General features: G+C 42.9%; 1 protein-coding gene across 2 annotated transcripts in view; it reads left to right on the forward strand.

Annotated features, from left to right (window-relative positions):
• Nucleotides 1–16,712, forward strand: part of CARNS1 (carnosine synthase 1) — a 28,952-nt gene extending 12,240 nt beyond the window's left edge. The window contains exons 2-11 of one of the 2 annotated variants that reach the window (XM_081314099.1): nucleotides 150–358; nucleotides 1,650–1,669; nucleotides 2,368–2,620; nucleotides 3,235–3,324; nucleotides 5,549–6,036; nucleotides 7,366–7,567; nucleotides 8,117–8,208; nucleotides 8,678–8,909; nucleotides 11,735–12,006; nucleotides 13,799–16,712. In XM_081314099.1, the coding sequence (XP_081170225.1) occupies nucleotides 1,667–1,669; nucleotides 2,368–2,620; nucleotides 3,235–3,324; nucleotides 5,549–6,036; nucleotides 7,366–7,567; nucleotides 8,117–8,208; nucleotides 8,678–8,909; nucleotides 11,735–12,006; nucleotides 13,799–15,031 (2,865 nt within the window). In that variant the 5' untranslated portion in view covers nucleotides 150–358; nucleotides 1,650–1,666 and the 3' untranslated portion in view covers nucleotides 15,032–16,712. The remainder of the gene's footprint in view (nucleotides 1–149; nucleotides 359–1,649; nucleotides 1,670–2,367; nucleotides 2,621–3,234; nucleotides 3,325–5,548; nucleotides 6,037–7,365; nucleotides 7,568–8,116; nucleotides 8,209–8,677; nucleotides 8,910–11,734; nucleotides 12,007–13,798) is intronic. The other variant, XM_081314098.1, reaches the window with a different exon arrangement.
• Nucleotides 16,713–18,868: the final 2,156 nt, after the last annotated feature.

Consider the following 18,868-nt stretch of genomic DNA (forward strand, 5'->3'; position numbering starts at 1 on the left):
GCTTCTCTCGGTGGCTGGAGGTAGTGCCTGTTAATTCAATGACATCTAGTAGAACAATACAGGTTCTTAGGGGCCTCTTTGCCACTCACGGGTTACCTGATGTGATTGTATTGGATAATGGGCCCCAATTCACCTCTGTTGAATTTCAGGATTTCCTCAGGGCCAACTCGATTAGACATGCAACATCCGCACCCTTCCACCCGTCCACCAATGGCTTGGCTGAACGTAACGTGAGAACCACCAAAGATGCCTTGAAGCGAATCATCCGTGGCGACTGGCACCAAAGACTTGCAGACTTTTTGCTGACCCAACACACAACCCCTTGCACGGCTACCGGGAAAAGCCCTGCGGAAATGAGGTGGGGCAAACGGCTAACCACCAAACTGGACAGGTTACATCCTGACAAACTACCCTCAAGTGCTGAACCTGACATCCCAAACAGGTCCTTCAAAATCGGAGACTTAGTCTGGGCCAGAAACTATGGACAGGGGGACAAATGGGTTCCTGGGGTAGTCACTGACATAATGGGGCCGTTGTCTTACACCATTGAGGGGGAAGGGAATAGAATAAGTAAAAGACATATTGATCAATTAAGGAAGAGAGTTGCCGGAAGTATGCCAGTTGATGGGGGTCAAAACGTACACGGGGGTGATACTGCATCTTGGCTTAATCAAAACAACTTGCCAGTTAGCGGTGAAGCGGAAATTCAAACCAGTGTGACTACAGCTAACACACAACATTGTCAAATTGACTGGGAGCTGTCCCCTATGAACAGGCCAGCAGTACCTGAGCAACAACAACAAACACAACTGCAATCACAATCTGTTAGTAGGGAATCTTCAGAGCCTGTGATTCAAAATTCCAGACCCATAAATATAAGCCAGCCAATCAGACAGTCAGTTAACAATGACTTAAGTAACCAAACCAATAGATACCCATCTAGGGTCCATAGGCCACCCAAATACTTGAGAGATTACGTCAACAAATAACATCAACTGGGGGGGAAGGGGTGTTATGTCAGTAGCTTTGTTGCAAATATGTCAGTAGCTTGTTGCAAAGAAGGTTCCTTTGAAGCGGGAGATTCTGGTGCAATTATTGGTTAATGTTGTAAAGGCGGGAAAACCCGGGCTTGTGATTGGATACAGTTTAAACAGCTCGAGTATAAAAGCCAGAGTTATTTGACAGTTGTCAGTTGACATATGTGTATTGAATAAACCTTTTTGCTGTTAAACCTCACTGAGTCATTCGTCTGTCTGAACCAAACAGAAACACTATTCCAGAGAGTAGCCATGACAGAAGCACAGAAAACCTCAGAAAGCCAGATATGTTCTTATTCAAGAGTTTGGTGAGGGCACCTGCTCTGTCTAAGTTGCTTCAATGTCCCTTAAACTTAATTGTAAGGTTATGGAAGGTTATCCTCATCTTTTAAAAGAGATTTGTGTCTAGGTCAGGGGTAGGGAACCTTGGCTCTTTTATGACTCGTGTACTTCATGACTTCATGCTGGCTCAGGAATTCTGGGAGTTGAAGTCCACGAGTCATAAAAGAGCCCAGGTTGCCTACTCCTGAACTAGGTTTAGGGATGAGATAAATATTTGGGTCACAGGAAGTATAAAGAAACTTGATTTATTTCTTTTTTTTTCCTTTGCAGTATCTTCATCTTGAACAATGGTAAGTTGTTTTCATTGCATCTCTTCTTTTCCTGCCTTTTCTGGCTTGTGTATGTGTTGCTGTTTCATGCATGCACACACAGAGACATATATTCTTTTTTTTATTGAAAAGTTTTTGAGTACATTTTATCTTTAACAAAACAAAAACCCCTCCCAACCCCCTCCCCTCTCCCCACCCCACCCCAACACCTCCCTCCCTCCCCTTCCCCCCTCCCCGACTTCCCAGAGCTAAATACAAGGTATAAAAGTAAAAACAATCATAATCTACCATATGCAAACAACAATAAGCTATTAAGTCTATCGCACTTTAACTCTTATAAAATGACTACAAGCAATATAAATATCACATCAATACTTATTCAAATGCTAAATGAAACATATATTCTTAAAGACAATATGTGTGCATATTTTTAAGAATCTTTTAAGAATTGTTAAGAATATCCCATTTGGGATTATTTCTAGAAGGGATAGAAAACTGAAATTAAGATTTGTTAACAAGTAGAAACTGATTTCTAATAGGCGGTGGCTGGTATCTTCTTCCTTTTTGCAATGAAGATTGTTCTCATCTTGAGTCCTCTATGGACCAGCAGCTGAGACAGGAAAAAGCTCTCGAAATAAATGTCTCTCTGTCCTTGGATGGAATCTCAAGTGCATCTCTTTGCCTTTTTCTTGGCATATTTTTCAATACTTTGACTGCAGCTGTCTCTGGACCAGATCCACACTGAACCACCTCAAACGCCCAAGGAATTCGATTGGGCAGAACAGGTCTTTCTTCCACCAATGAGTCCGTTGCGCAGTGCCCGGCACCGAGATACACTCCTGGATAGCAAAATTAGCCCCGAGGATGCACAAGCCAAGGCCTGGACTGCCTATTACTATGACTTGTTGCAGTGCAGCTTACAGCAGCAAGGGCTCCCAGAAACCGTTGATCTCACCAAGGAGCCCCGATCAGGTGGGTGTCCCATCATATTGGTCACATGTAGACTACTGATTGGCTTAATGTACACATAATACAAAGTTAAATGTTTTTAACCCTAATTTATTGAATAATTATATATTTAGTCTCCTGATTTGTGCATATGTTTAAACCATAATGGCTTATCTTTATGTTTGGAATCATAAAGACTCCTTGAACGAAGCTGATGGCTCATGAATGTATTCATGTAGCTTTCTGGACAATGATAGGGGATTTAAAAAAATCATTTGCCAGTTTAGTCTATAAAAATACCTAACGATCCTCAGTCCAGGTACTAACCATGTCCAACCTATTTAGCTTTATTTTTTAAGTTCAACTCTGATGGGCTGCCACCTACAAAGAAAAATACAGAGATTTTGTGCCTGAAAGCTGATGGAATGAATAGAATAAAAGGAAATATATAGGATGCTCTGTCACCCCTTGAAGGAGTAATCCTTGCATTTGAGCACTTCATCTGCCTCTATTCCTATAAAAAGTCATTTACAGAGATTCTGCCTTCAGGTCCTAGGAGATGACCAGATTGCAAAGAAAGAAAGAAAAATGAGGTTTCCAGGTAAATGAACCACTGATTTTGTTCTTGTTTTGTTTAGGATCTGGACCCTCAGATATAACCATGTGTGTCTTGGGTTCCCCTGCTTCATATCTATCAGTGCTTCTGGAAGGTGGCAACCAGTGTCCTGGTAAGTTCTTAGATTAGCATTTTGCTTGACCTTAGCCTATCCTTAAGGTTTGCTCAGAAGTGCTAAGCTGCTGATGTTCCGTATGCTCTTCCACTTGATAAATTATATGTGAAAACTCACTCCCATCAATTAATTCTCAAAAATTTGTTTCACGCCAAACATATTGTTAGAAATGAGCTATATTCAGTGCTCTTCAAGCTAGTGTCTTCCCATATGACAGAAGTGCCAGAAGATATATGCCCTTTCCTTGCCAAGGATGCCTTTCAAAATCAGCTTTGATCTTCTAAGATGATAAAGGGTAGCATCCTCTTAATCATATGATAATTCTGATTCTGAAGATGCTAATCATTTTTTTCTTTTTCTGTTCAATCATGTCAGATTCTTGGAAACTGCCTGAAAAGAAGGATTAAGTGGAAGAGTTTTTGAACAGCAGTGACAATTAAACTAGATATTGGGAAACACTGTTTGTGAAGAGCTGCCCGAATCCTCTTTCTTAATTTGTTCCTGATTAGATCTTTTTACTATTTCTTTGTTTCAGGAGTAGAGGCTAAAATCAGATTTGGTTGTCATTTTGGATGGTTAAGGAATTCAAAGTTGTATATTAAACTGGAACAGTTTTTGGTGTTCCAAGTGAGAGGGTTAAATCTGTTTTCTAAGGAAGGCAAGCCATCTGAGTAATTCCTAGCTGCAAGGATAACACAGCTAGGAATAACAGCTCTTTCTTCTCCCTCCACTTCCCCTTCAACACTTTTGGGGTCCATCAGTTTGGGGGAAAAACCAGTTTGTCTTCTCCTTCCGTGATAGTCCAAGCAGCACAACTAATGATCAGTGCTGATGAGAGCTGAAGTCAAATAAGGAACGAGGGCTACAATTTCCCATTCTTTGCCTATGCAGTAACTTTTGTCTGAATGTTTTCAAACAGGCAACCTTGGTGTGCTTTCCCCCCATTCATGTGAACAAGGAGACTATCTTTTTGAGTTGGGAGGCAAACCAAAGACTTTCCTCCAAAAGGGAGCTGAGCTGCTTTCCAGGCAGAGGGAAATGAGCTGGCATTTCACAAGCCATTTTTGATTCTTTGTTTTTTCTGTTGTCTGATCCCAACATCCTCTCAAAAACAAACAAGCACATCCTTTCCAACAGATAAAATGGAAAAAAAATGAAATAAGTAGACACAAATTAGGAAGACCTATCTACACGCCTTTAATTATAAATGTGTTGCTTGTACCTTTGGGGAATTGATGTTGGCAGCTTAAAAATTGAATGTTTAGCTTTCAGAATGCCTTCTGCATATTGCAGTAGGGGTTGGATATGACATTATTAAGTCAGGGCTCGTGGTACTTTCCTCCAAAGTGTAGGCAGGCATTTTCCTATAATATTTTTCATAAATCTTGGAAGGCTATCACCCAAACAGTGAACAACCCATTATAATAGAGTGACTGGCTAATACATAATAATAATAATAAAAAAACAGTGATGACGTGCTAATGATATCCTGAGAGATTATTCTATTTTCCTACTCTGGTCTCACTAGGTTCAGTGGTGTCCTGTGGGAAATATATCAGGATAGGACATTACAGAAACTGGAAGGCAATTTGCTGGTTCCAAAGCCATTGTCAGAGCCAGTAATCAGGGTGCTGGTGGCACACAATATGTTTTTCACTGTTTTGTACTATCAGTCCCTGATTACTTGCCCTGGCAATGGCTTGGGAACCAGCAAACTGCCTTCCTGTTTTTTGTTCTGTTACTGGTTATTACATAGGCAATAGTAAAGGTAAAGGTAAAGGTTCCCCCGCACATGCGTGCTAGTCGTTTCCAATTCTAGGGGCCGGTGCTCATCTCCGTTTCAAAGCCAAAGAGCCAGCGTTTGTCCGAGGACATCTCCGTGGTCATGTGGCCGGCATGACTAGACGCCAAAGGCGCACGGAACGCTGTTACCTTCCCACCGTAGTGAACCTATTTTTCTACTTGCATTTTTACGTGCTTTCGAACTGCTAGGTTGGCAGAAGCTGGGACGAGTAACAGGTGCTCACTCTGCTACGCGGCACTCGGGATTCGACCCGCCAAACTGCCGATCTTCTGATCGACAAGCTCAGCGTCCTAACCCACTGAGCCACCGCATCCCTAGGCAATACATCTCTACATTTTGGCTTGTTTAATTTTTCACAACATCCTTAGTTTGTTACATATATTCACAGGCTGGATTTCTCATCTTCCCTTTCCCTAGGTAACATGCTGCTGTGCTTGTCACCAGCCTGGCTCTCTAAGGTTCCATCAGAAACTCATCCCGGAGAGTCATCTTTATACGTACTGAAGGCTGTGACATTTGAGCTTGGCGGTCGCACAGTGCTGGAAGAATTTTCTTCCCCACGTCGGGTCAGCTACTTCACAGGGAGCTTTGAACCCTGCAAGTTGCAGGGCCAGTCAGCAGCAGAATTGGCCCGAGATCTTGATTGCCCCACGGGAGGTTCGGGAGAGTTGACTCGCCTTCTAGAGGACAAGTTGCTGACCCGGCAGCTCATGGATCAGAAGGGAGAAGTAGCTGTGCCCCCCACTCTGGCCTTCACCTTCAAGCGCCCAGTGCTCCTGCGCAATGTGACGGAAGAGCAACGCATCCACGTGGTTGAACTGAGTGGCCGAGAAGGACAAGACAACCTTCTGCAGGAGGAAATTACAGCCTTCTTGCAAGGTGGTGCAATGGAGTCCTACAAACAGGTAAGAGGTGCTAAACTGAACTGAACTGAATTGAGAGACTGCCACAAAGAAGAGGGGGGGGGGGGCTCAACCTATTTTCCAAAGCAACAGAAGGCAAGACAAGAAGCAATGAATGGAAATAAGCAAGGAGAGAAGCCAATCCAGAACTAAGGAGAAATTTCCTGACAATTAGAACAATTAATCAGTGGAACAACTTGCCTACAGAAGCTGTGGGTGCCCCATCGCTGGAGATTTTAAAGAAATGATTGGACAGCCATTTTTTTGAAATGGTATAGAGTCTCCTGCTTGAGCAGGGGGTTGGACTAGAACAGGGCTTTTCAACCAGTGGTACGGGTACCACCTGTGGTACATTGGCACCTAGCAGGTGGTACGCGACCATCGTAGTGGGGGAGAGGAATGAGCTGAACCGATGGCAGCACCGCACAAGCCTGAGAGAGAGAGAGACATAGCTGGAGCTGCAGGGCTGTCAGGGCTCAGCGGAAGCGCCAGGATCAGCACCGCTTTCCAGCTGATTGGCGCTTCCTCAGGGCTCACAGGAAGCACCAGGATCAGTGCCAGGCTCCAGCTGGAGCTCAGCGCTAATCCTGGCGCTTCTGCTGAGCCCAGAAGAAGCACCAATCAGCTGGAATGTTGCAGCATCCCCAGAGTCTTGTGATTTACATTCAGATGCTTGGCAACTGATTCATATTTATGACAGTCACAGTGTCCCAGGGTCATGTGAAGTGACCAAAACCTGCTGCAACCACCCAGCAGATGGGGGGGGAATAAAAACCAAACACCTCCCCACCCCACCCCCGCTGCCAATCCTCAACAGAAATGCTCACAACAATGAAAACCTCGGACAGGAGGAGGAGCACCGCCGGGCGGGCGGGCGGGCAGGTGTCTTGCTCAGCTGTGGATTGGGGGGGGCACTTTTTCAGTGCCATTGTAACTTCGAACAGTTAGTAAACAAACTGTTGTAAGTCGAGGACTATCTGTACTCATCACTTTTTTCCTTTTCTTTTTTTTTGGTCATCAAGTTTTTGACACCTTGCTTGGTGACTGATGGTACTCGGATGTTGCCATATCCTAAAAGTGGTACAATGGGTGAAAAGGTTGAAAAGCCCTGGACTAGAAGGCCTCCAAGGTCCCTTCCAACTCTGTTATTCTGTTCTGTTGTTAGAAAGCAAGACAGATACCAGGTGAAGACAAGGGCATTATAGAGCAAGAGCACTGCAGTTCTTTCCATTCAAATGAGAACATAGCATGAGAGTTGGAAACAGAATACAGAATTTTGAGAAAAGAGCTGGATCTTTAAGCCTTGCTGCTACAGGTATTATGCTTCCACAGGTGGTGGTCAAGCCCTCAGGCTGGCGCTGCAATGGAGCCCAAGCTGTATCATTTCATGACAAGTCAGAACGTGGAAGCGTCCTGCAGGTTGTCCTTACCTTGCTGGAGACTCTAGAGGAAGACGAGAGCATTTTGCTGGAGGCTTTCATTCCCACTGCTCACATCCTCCGATCTGGGCCTTTAGTTACAAACAACACCCCAGGTAAGGAATAGCTTTTGATTACTTCCCATTATGTCACAAAGCTAATTATCCTTCAGCTCAGTCCCTGTAAAGTATAGTTTAATCTACCCTTCCACCTCCCTTACATGCTGGAATACAACTCCCAAACTACCTATAGGAACAACTGGGAATTCTAGGATTTGTAAATCCTTTGTATCTAAAATTACCAGCACAGTGAAGACTCTGTTATTCCATAAACTATCGTTTCTTCTACTTGCTTTGCTTCATTCTGTTAGCCTCTCTTGCATGTACCAGGGCTTGAGCATTTTTGAAGAGGAGCTTTGTTATGATGATTTGTGGTATGGTAGAACCAGCACAGCTCACAATACTAGTAGTGATGGTAAGGTTACCATCTTCAGATCCACAATTCTCCAAAATTACTTGACTGATAGTACTCCAGAGTAATATAAGCTTTTCATCAGACCTGTCTTGTTCTTTTCATTTTTCTCCATTTATTCAGATCCTATTAATTTGTTTTTCTGATGTCTTCCATTTCTCTTTCCTATTTTTCTTCCTGCTCTACATCTCCAGTTCCAGGCAACATATCTCTGCAGCCCAATCTGGCAATCCGAATTTGTGCTGTTGTATGCAGATCCCGAAAAGATCAGCCTCTGCTAAGCAAGGTAAAGGGAACTCTGTGCCCAACTGAAGTTAAAAGAAACCCAGGAACGTATCACTGGTAGAAAAGCCACAGACCATAGAAGAGCCATATGTAGTACAACAGATGATTAGTATATTCACAGCAATATTGGTGTCCCACTTTATACTTTTCTATGGAACAGTGTAAAAATAATTGAACTCACAATTATTGGTGCTTACAGATACAGCAAACCTTTCATGCCAAAGTAATGTCTTGTTTAGAAATAAGCTAAGTTACATAATCAGTCATCAGATTGACAATTTTTACTCTCCTGCTGGGTAGGAAATACTCTAATCTCTCATAAATCAAACAGAACTGGAGACCTTTCTGTATTATATAGAAATAGCCATAATCCAACAAAGTGAACCCAACCCTTAGGACTGTTTGAATGGAAATGTTAAGACAAGTTGACAATAGTTCAAAAAGATCTTAAACCTTTTGGTTCTTTTCAGGTAATATGTGCTGTAGGTCCGGCAAATAAGCCACTGAAGCACCAGACCACAGTGCCTCAGACTCTGGAAAGAAGCCTACAGCACTGGGGACTAAAAGATGAGATCCAAATTGATGCAATCCATGCCCAGATTAAGCAAAAAGCAGAGGCTGCCATGAAAGCCTTCATGGATATGGAGGCTAGTCTATCAGTTGAGCAGAAAGGTGGTCAACAAGCACAAACTGACATTATTGGTAAGCTTGTAGCATCAGTCATTATATCTTATTGTTTATAAGATATTGTGGAGTACTGCAGTTTGATTGCACAACTGGGGCTGTCAGAGCAGCTGAACTGCGCTTTTAGCAAAGCATGGGGCAGTAGTGTAAAGTGGCTTTACTGATTATAGTAACAGGACCAAATAGCATCCCACAGCATTAGAGAAATTCCTTTCCAGGTTCTCTGTTCTAGAAATAGGCTTGCACAATGTCTATTTTTATGTTTATGTTAGCAGCTGCTTGCCTGATAGTGAGACTGCAAGTCTCTAATAAAAAAAAACCTGCACGATATTTCATTTATATTAAACATTGCTGCTGCCTGCCTTCTTGGAATAGAGGCAAATTAGGGTCTTCAAACCACATTGTATTGATTTGAATTAGTTTATTTTTTGAGTATGTCAATTGATTCCAGCCTCTGAGGGTGTACTTGAGCAATTTTTGGTGCAATTTTTCCCTTAAAAACAACCAATTAAGAAAAAGAACCAAACTTGGTTGCCACCAGTGAATTAAACTTGATATCACTATCTCACTTTATCTGAAATTCACAAGTCTGATTTTTCATGCTAAATTATCTATTTTTCATGTTACTACTATGTACTGAGCAAACCTGTCCCAGCCTCCTCACTCATTATTGACATCTTCTTTGCCTCACACAACCTCAACTACCACTTGATAACAAAAATAGGGGAACAGAAACACACTCTTGGTTTGCTATTCTTTTCATTGTTCTTTCCCCCCCCCCCGCCCCCCAATAGCATGACTGATGTGACTGCTTCTGGTGAAAGAGAATTAGTTATGAGAGGCTTGGAATGTGAGTCAGGGCATTTTTGGTAGAGCTGGATATTGGGTACTGTGTTTTCCCCCCAAAATAAGACATGGTCTTATATTTTTTTTGCCTCCAAAAAAAGCATTAGATCTTATTTTCGGGAGATGTCTTTTCTACTGTCTTGCCACACGCCAGTGGCACTGACAGCCCCATCCAGCATGAGCCCATGTGGCTGCCACCAGCCCAGTTCTTCTGTGGCTGCTTGCCACAGAAAAGGCCTCTGCCAGCGAAATGGAGGCCAGAGGGTGACATGCGCGTCATCCCGGAGCTCCATTCTGGGCTGCAGAGGCCTTTTTGAAGCGAGGCAGGTGTCTGGGCATGAGAGACCTGGCTGCGGGGGCCCTGAGATAAGCGGTTGCAGGGCGCATGGGGCAGCTCCACCCCCCAGCCCCGCTCTAGCTTGATTTTTACATGTGCGCCTCACCCCATCTTGGGCAACCAGAAGGTGGGATGGACTGGGCCGGGTCTTAACTAGGGCCTATTTTGGGAGGTAGGTCTTATTTTAGGGGAAACACGGTAGGAGGGAAATAGGAATGAAAGAAGTAAAAAAACTGAAAGTAAAATATATTGGTTTTTTTAGTAGGTTGATAATTAGTATTTTAAGATATTTTAAAATTTGGTGTTATTTGTTTAAATTTTGAGGTGGTTGTATTGTTATTAATAGAAAGTTGGAGGTCATTATTATTGTATTAGTTCGATACATACTTTTTGTCACTTTTAATTTGTTATGTTATTCTCCTTCCTTTTTCTTTTAAGATAATTTGTATTATAATAGTTGATGTTGAAATTTAATAAAGGTACTATTAAAAAAAGAAATGAAATTAAAAGTAGAATGACTTGTTGATGATCTCTGGCAGGGCCAAGGAGGAAATGTCCTAGTTTTTCTTGATCCATCAGCAGCTTTTAATGCCATCATAGTATCCTTCGGTGAGGATTAGGAGTGAGAGAAAATGGTTCTCCCACTCCTAAATGGTTTTCCTCCTTTCTCCGTGGTTGATTCCAGTTGGCAGTGACGGGTGAGGAAGAGATCAATCTCAAGATCATTGAAAGGGGAAGTGCTTCAGGTCTCAATACTCTCACTCCCTTTTTTAATAGCTATATGAGGCTGCTTGGTAAGGTTACCCATTAATTTGCAGTTGTATATCTTCAGTATGCTGATGATACCCACTTATATATCCTGACCCCAAGCTGACCAGGTGATTCTGGGATGTCTCAGTGTCTGGAGGAAGCACAGGTCTGGATAGAGAGGAACAGAAGCTAACTGTCATGGTTCCGATAAATGAGACACTAACCCTGACAAGAATGACTGGCTGTGGGTATTTGGACCTTTCAGGTCTCAAAATGGTCCATCTTTAATCCTAAATAGAGCTTCAGGACAACTGTATAATTTGAGGGTCTCCTTGCACTCACAGGTCCTTGCTCAAAGACCAGATGGCAGCCATGATCAAGAATGTCTTTGCTCTAATTCATTTTGTGTGCCAGTTGAGTTCATTCCTACACTGGGAGGTTCTAAGGAAAGTTACCCATACTAAGGAAAGTCACCTCATGTTTGCATTATTGCAATGCCCTATACAGGAGGCTGCCCTTGTAGACCAATGAGAAGCTGCAGCTAGTCCAGAATGCAGCACTTTGGCAATTATGGACATGCCTTGGTGAGTGATTAGGCAGAGTCACCATGCTCTAGGTTCCATTGCTTAAACATTGTCACCTGATGGGGCCCAGCAAGCAAGCATTCTTTGTCATAGTGCCTATCCTCTAGAGCAGTGTTTCTCACTGTCTGAAATGTTAAGATATGTGGACTTCAACTTCCAGAATTCCCTATCCAGCATTCTGCTGCACCAGAGGGATGCCTTTGTTCCTTTATTCTTGTGTTAAGTACTATATCTTGGATCAAAGATGGCTTCAGTGGCCTTTCTATGGATGTTCATCAAGGCCTTGTTACAAATGTTCACTTTTCTTTGGCATCTTCTTTTCACAGGGGTGGATTTTCTTCTGAGCTCAAAGGACCAGGTGTTGCAATTGGTAGCCCTGGAGATGAACTCACAGTTGTGCCTGGAGACTTGCTCAGCCCTTGAATCCATGGGCCGGATGGTGGGGGCCCCAGGAGGCGAGACAGCATGCGCCTTGGTGGAGACAATGCTGCGTCGTGCACAGTGCCACCTGATGGAGGGCAAGCATCTGCTAGTGATTGGGGCCGGCGGATTCAGCAAAAAGTTCGTCTGGGAGGCTGCCAGGGACTACGGGCTAAAAGTAAGATGCGGAAACACAGACTTGTGCAGCCCTTCCAAGCTGCAGGATGGACTAGCTAGAGCAGCACCACCCCACAATCCCTATCTGTATCCCATCAATGTCATGGGCATCACCTAAAGAGAGAGGGGAGTAAACCACGTTACCCATCAGAAGGGCTTGCTCATTTCACTTTGCCCGTAAAGCTGAGGAGTTGGCCTGTCCCATTTCCAGCCTTGCCATCTCTCAGGAGTACTTCAAGTGGGGCATTGGAGGGCCCAATCCAGAAGCAAGGTCCTGTTGGAAGAGTCACTGGGGATGGAAACAAGTTCTGCGGACTTCAGAGCTGCCTTCCACCACTTCCTGTCTCCATGTAATAATGTTAGGATGCAAATATGGGGCAGGACAGATGAGCTAGCTGTGGAGATTGTGTATTCCCACTTTTCTCAAGAACCATCCACTCCCACTGTTATTTTGGGATGGTTCCTAGTCTTCAGTAGCAGCATAACAGGCAAAAACTGAAACTTTTTTTTCATCACTGAGAATTCCCAGAGTATCAGGCAGGCCTGCCCCCATCTTTCCAAATATCTTTTTCCTGATTTTTCCAAATTCAGGATATAAGTACTGTTTCCTACAGTCTTATCAGACACTGGTGTTTTCCACCCTTAGAAGAGGTAGAAATACAGTACAGTACTGTTCCTATTTCAAGAAGAAGCCATCTTGGGTTTGCTAGTCTCAAAGCCCTATTTCTGAGACCTACTTATCACTTGTGCAACTGCCTGTTTAGAACCAGAAAGAAGGCCCCTCCAAATAAGTTGGATGTTGTATGGAAATTAGATGGGGATGTATATAATAGGTCCGGGTGGGAAGATGACTGGAATGAAATGAAAACTAACTGCAAGTGTAGAAGTGTACAGACAATTCAGCCAGAGCCAGATTTAGCTTCCAAAAGCTCATTCTATTGTCCCTGAAGGTTTCAAGTGCTTTAATGTCAGCTTATTCCTCTGCGACTGAAGGATGAATTTGCCCCTCTTGGAGCCTTGATCCATTCTCCAGTTCAGACCCTGAACTGAGCACAATGGGTACATGTGCCACAGTCTTATATCTACAACTGCAGCCTTCAAAGTGGGATGCTGTATATCCTATGCTTTATCCAAGTTCCTCCTGGAAAAATGGCTTGGCTCTGAAGTTATCTAGAGGCTTGACAGCCTCCAGGTCCCTGGGGTTCACTGATAAAAAAACACCTGCAGTGAAAGAAATAATGTTGACCCATCCCCACACCCTTGCTCTTAACTCACAAAACCTAGTGCTGGTACTTCCCTGATCTAGTCAGAGTCTAGTAAAGAGTGGAAAATGAAAATGTGATTCCCTTGTTCACACAGCCCTTCCCACGCAAGCAACAGGGTCATCTTTGATTTCTCAAGACTGTGAACGCTTTTTAGCCAGCTTGCCTACCAACATGGGTATTGCCTCAGCATTAATTCCTCCTCCCAAACCTAGAGGACAATGGAGCTCTTCCTTCTAAACCCTGCTGCTGCAGAAACTGGGATCTAGAGAAAGCTCAGAAAGCTCAACCAGCTTGATGGAATGGAATGGTCAGTTCACTGGGGAAGCAGCTGCCTATTGATAGTGCCTTCTTCTTAAAGGATTCCTGTATGGTCCCTGACCCCAAGGAATTGGCCTTCTCTGATACTGCCTGTAGTGATGCATCTCTGGTTTTTCCCCCCTCCTTCTCTGCATCTCTGCCTTTCCCACTTCCCCACCCTGTTTCTACTCCCTTTTCCTTCTCTTTTTCTCTCATCTTTCCCATCCCCAGATCCACCTGGTGGAGACCGATCCCAACCATTTTGCCTCCCAACTGGTGCACACCTTCATCCACTATGACACCACAGACCACACGAGGGATGAAGAGCATGCCCGGAAACTGCTGGGGCTTATTCAGGAGAGGGGCCTGCATCTGGATGGCTGCCTGTCCTACTGGGATGACTGCATGGTCCTGACAGCGTTGATATGTGAAGGACTGGGTCTGCGTTGCAGCTCCTCAAATGCCATGCGAGTGGCCAAGCAGAAAAGCCGCACTCACCAGCACTTATTGCGGCGGTGCAAGGAGGGGTCCCGCTGGTCTTCTGCAGCACTCTATGCTGTGCCATGCTGTCACCTGGAGAGCCATGCTGATGTGGAGCGAGCTGCCAGCCACATTAATTTCCCAGGTGTCATGAAGCTTGAGTATGGGGCCGGAGCAGTAGGGGTAAAGCTGGTGGAAGATGCCCAGCAATGTCATCTGCACTTTGACAAGATCACACAAGATCTGAAGGACGACTCAGATTATTTCGGCATTGGGTTGGGTTGGGGCAATAACATGCTATTGATGGAATATGTTTCAGGCACTGAGCATGACGTGGATCTGGTGATATATGAGGGACGGATGCTAGGGGCATTTGTGTCTGATAATGGGCCCACCAGGGTGCCCAACTTTACAGAAACGGCAGCCTGCATGCCCACCTGCCTGCCCCCTGAGAGTGAAGCACAACTTATCCACGCTGCTTATCAGTGCTGTTTAGGTTGTGGTCTCACTGATGGTGTCTTCAATGTGGAGCTCAAGTTGACAGCTGCAGGCCCCAAACTTATTGAAATCAATCCTCGCATGGGTGGCTTCTACCTCCGTGACTGGATTCGGGAGATCTATGGAGTAGACATCATGCTAGCTTCTGTCATGGTTGCCTGTGGAGTGGCCCCAGTCCTGCCCACTCCTTCCCGTCCCCGTACAAAGCTTGTGGGAGTGATGTGCTTAGTGTCACAGCATCTTCAGGCTCTCAAATCCACAGCTAGCCTAGAGATACTTCAGGCCCTACATGAGCGTGGTGTCATCCGCCTCAACCTGCTTGAAGATGAGATCGTGTCTAAAGAATATGAGGAGCCTTATTGCAACGTGGCTTGTGCCAGTTCTAGTCGCCATGAGGCCTGTGTCAAGCTACTAGGCATCTGCCAGGTGCTGGGCATTGACTCCCTGCATTACCCTGTGGCTTACTTCCTTTCTCACTTCAAATAGCCTTGGAGGTTCAGCTCCCTCAGGTTGGAGCTGAACTTGCATGTGTGTGAGAAAGAGAGTGAGTGTGTATGAGAGAGAAACTTGTCTATTCCTTCTAAATTATCCTCTCCTTATTCCTAAGTTATCACCGCTGGAGTTTGCATTACACAAACTTCCTACTTATTAGTCTTTTTGGAGCCATCTCCGGGAAGGGCTCACACCTTGAAAGGGCTCACTTCTTTTAGGAAAGGATTCTAATAATCCTCCCCTTCTTTCTACCCTCTGTGTGAGGCAATTTTCTTCTATTTTATTTGTTCTTGATTAATCTTCCTGGTCCCAGCTCTTGGTTTCTAAATTACTGATGCTCTGTCCTGACCATAGACAAAGTGAAGTTCCAGGCTCTTCACTTTCTCTTTCTTCCATTGAAAAAGGGGAAGTTCTTTTCACATAGCCCTGGAGAGAACCTATCGCATACTTCCAGAATCAATGGAAGAGAAAGCTTGGGTCAAATCTTTATAGAGGCTGTACCATCCAATATTTCACCAGCAATATACTGCAATGAATGAGCAAGTGATATTTCTGAAGGCACAGTTTTTCCTGAAAGGAACTGTTGTATGCAAACTCCATCCATATACAGGTGAGCATCTACAAACCAAACCAACCTACTCAAAAAAAGGATCATATGCAAACATGCAATAACATGTTTAGCAATAGTATGTAAGATTCAACAAGATCTGCTGGCTCCACACTTGTAAACTTTGTAATTAATAGTTTAGTGCCTTCTGATCCTTTTTAGAAGCTAACAAGGACAACTCTGTTCTAATCAAATGACCATAAGATAATAAGAGGGCAACAGAACATGCTGTGGTGAGTCTTCATATTCATAACTGATGCTGGGAAAACCTATTCTATTTATTATTTGTGCTTGTAAGGGTAACATCTATAAACATCTCCTTACTTCTGTAATGTGCCAAGAATTCCACAAAAGAATATTACTATAACAATATTTCCAAGCACATGACAATAATCTATTTTAATTATAACATTTTCTAGTGAACGATTGCATCCCTAACTTCAAATAATTAACCTTTCAATGGAACTTCAATGACCTTAAGTTCCTACAATACGATTGCATCCCTAACTTCAAATAATCAACCTTTCAATGGAACTTCAATGACCTTAAGTTCCTACAATACCAAGCAGCCATAATGCTAGCATTACAGGGTTTCTGCAGTAACAAGCCATAATTTTGCTACCAAGCTGAATTGTGAACTCATTATGCTTTGTGCATAATCCAAACGTCCCCAAATATGTAATGTTCCTTTAGTACACTAATAATACACTTAAGCATACTTCTAACAGCATAAAGAGCAATGTAAAAAAAGTGTAAATCTGTCCAACTGAAAAGCATTTCTGTCTTTTTTCATGTTTTTTTACTACTTTCACAACAAATGGAAACTCAGTTGGCAACTGAGAAAATATTGAGAACTTACGAGAATTAAAATAGCTAACAGCTTGATCCTATTTGGATCAAAGAATTGGGAACTGGGAGTTTTAAGGTAGTCAGAATTGGCTATCAGTGGGAGCATTAGTTAAGCATGTCCTCTTAACTGGTTGGTGACTCTACCTGCCTATTTTTCCATAACTTCTGTAATCAAGCAGGTATCATAGTTCCTCCCCAATAAAATGCCATGCAAAACTATCAAGACTCCTGATGTGTTCTTTACAGCTGTACCACAGCTCATTCCCCACTTAGGAGTGGACACATGAAAAGCTGGTGAAGACTCACCTACATAACTAATGGGGGGTGGGGGGAGAAGACTTCAATTATACAGAGATTACCCTTACAGTCTTGTTAATTTCAAAGAGACTTCCAGGTGATCTGTTTCCATAAAGGAGACAGAATGTTACAGATTTTGGATTGACCATCTACGAAAATCTAACATTGACTCCAAGTCTTCCTATCAGTTGTTCTCTTCCAACTCCATAGGAAATTTGATCTGGACTGGATTTTATCTCCTCCCTTCAGTCCTCAAAAGTGAGTTCTCCCTTTTTGAATCTTTGTCTTACCTGTTCTGCATGTTCAGGCAGATGCATCTGTTTCAACTATTCACGACAGGACTGAATTACAGGCAGAGTAAAGTTGGTATTCTGTAAGAAGCTAAAGCGAACAGAAAATTGTCATTTACAAGCACCAATTTCAATTCTAACCTAAACATACCTTAAGATTCAATCTTTTCAAATTTGGATGAAATACGACATTTTCAAGCCTTACCATCTGAAACAAGCTTCATTCACAGAGTCTATGCTAAATATTTCCCATTTCTTCTTATTGGTTCCACCAGAGTGTTTATTAATTCTGAAGATACAGGTTGCATTATGAAGCAAATCAGATTAGGTGACAAGAATGTATAAGGCAGACTGAAAGAAATTAGGCAAACTTTCTTAGTTTGCATCAAGTTTTGTTCTCAAGGAAGAACTCCATGTTGCCAGGGATTTGTAACATTTTGTCAGTCACGGGTTGCTAAGTAGTATGAGAAAAGCACTTGAGCAATGAGTTGTTGGAAGGCAATAGAATGGCAGTCTTAAAGCAGAAAGGGATATGTTGGCAGTGGGAATGGCTGTGGAGAAAAAAAAGTAAGAGCCAAGCAATTTCTGTTTATTCATGAAAAATGTCTGAACTTTACATCCTCAGTAATTTCCTCCAGAAATCTTTGGGAATTTAAACTGCATGGGGTCCTACAGTACTCTTTTCAGAATGTCAGTCATCGGTTATTTGCTGAGATTGTGAGCAGAAACAGTGTTTATAAACGGGATGTCAAAATTTAACATATCTTGCCCTATTCTTTAGATGCCATGGGCCGCTATTCTGTATGGAGTCAATCCATCACCTATCTCATAATTACTACACCAAGAAGCAATACTTTGGGTTTCAGGCAACATTCTGTTTATGTACTGCTGGGAGATGCCAGGGATTAAAACAGGAATCTTATGCATGCAAAGAAGATACATCACAATCATAGTCCTTTCCCAGATAGCATTTTTCAGTTGCAAAATATGGCTCTGGGTCTGAGTTCAGGGATGGTGAAATTAAATTCTCTCCATTCAGAGTCAGAAATCATATCTAAGAGGAATAAGAGAATATTTAAACTCTTTCCTTGGGAGTTTTCCTGCTCTAGGGAATTATACAAAATGCTAAGTAAAAACTCCTTGGTGGCTTTGCATAAAACTTCAGTAACAGTAACAAAAGCACTAACTTCTCTGATAGACCACCAGTGACCTCCTCTATCTACAAGGAAACCAAAAATAAAATAGCTCATGACAACAAAGTTTAAGGATGATGGTATCAATTAAAGTAACAAAAACTCTAAGGATCTAAAAAGATTAGCTGGGAACTAATTAGAATAACAAGATTGAAGAGGACTTGATGGTGTGTAACAGTAAAAGAAGATAACTACATAAGATTACTAAAACAAATAAAATTGGATTTGGAAAAAATGGAAAAACCTTCAATTGTCAATGTTGGGGAGAATAGCAACAGTGAAAATGAATATCTTACCAAAAATACTCTTTTTATTTCAAACAATTCCTATAAGGCTGGGAAAAGCCTTCTTTGATGAACTGAATATAATAATACTGAAATTTATCCGGCAGGGGGAAAAAGCGAGAATTAAAGTGAAAATGCTACGAGAAGCTAAAGACACTGGAGGATTTGGACTCCTGGACTGGAGGTTATACTACCAAGCAACTTTTTTTTTATTGAAAAGTTTTACAATTTTTAAATACAATGAACTCCCCCCTCCCCCTCCCCTCTCCCCAACCCTCCCCTCCCCTCCCCTCCCCCCTCCCCGACTTCCC

The sequence above is a fragment of the Vipera berus genome (assembly GCF_964194415.1).
Source record: "Vipera berus genome assembly, chromosome: 1".
Lineage (NCBI taxonomy): Eukaryota > Metazoa > Chordata > Lepidosauria > Squamata > Viperidae > Vipera > Vipera berus.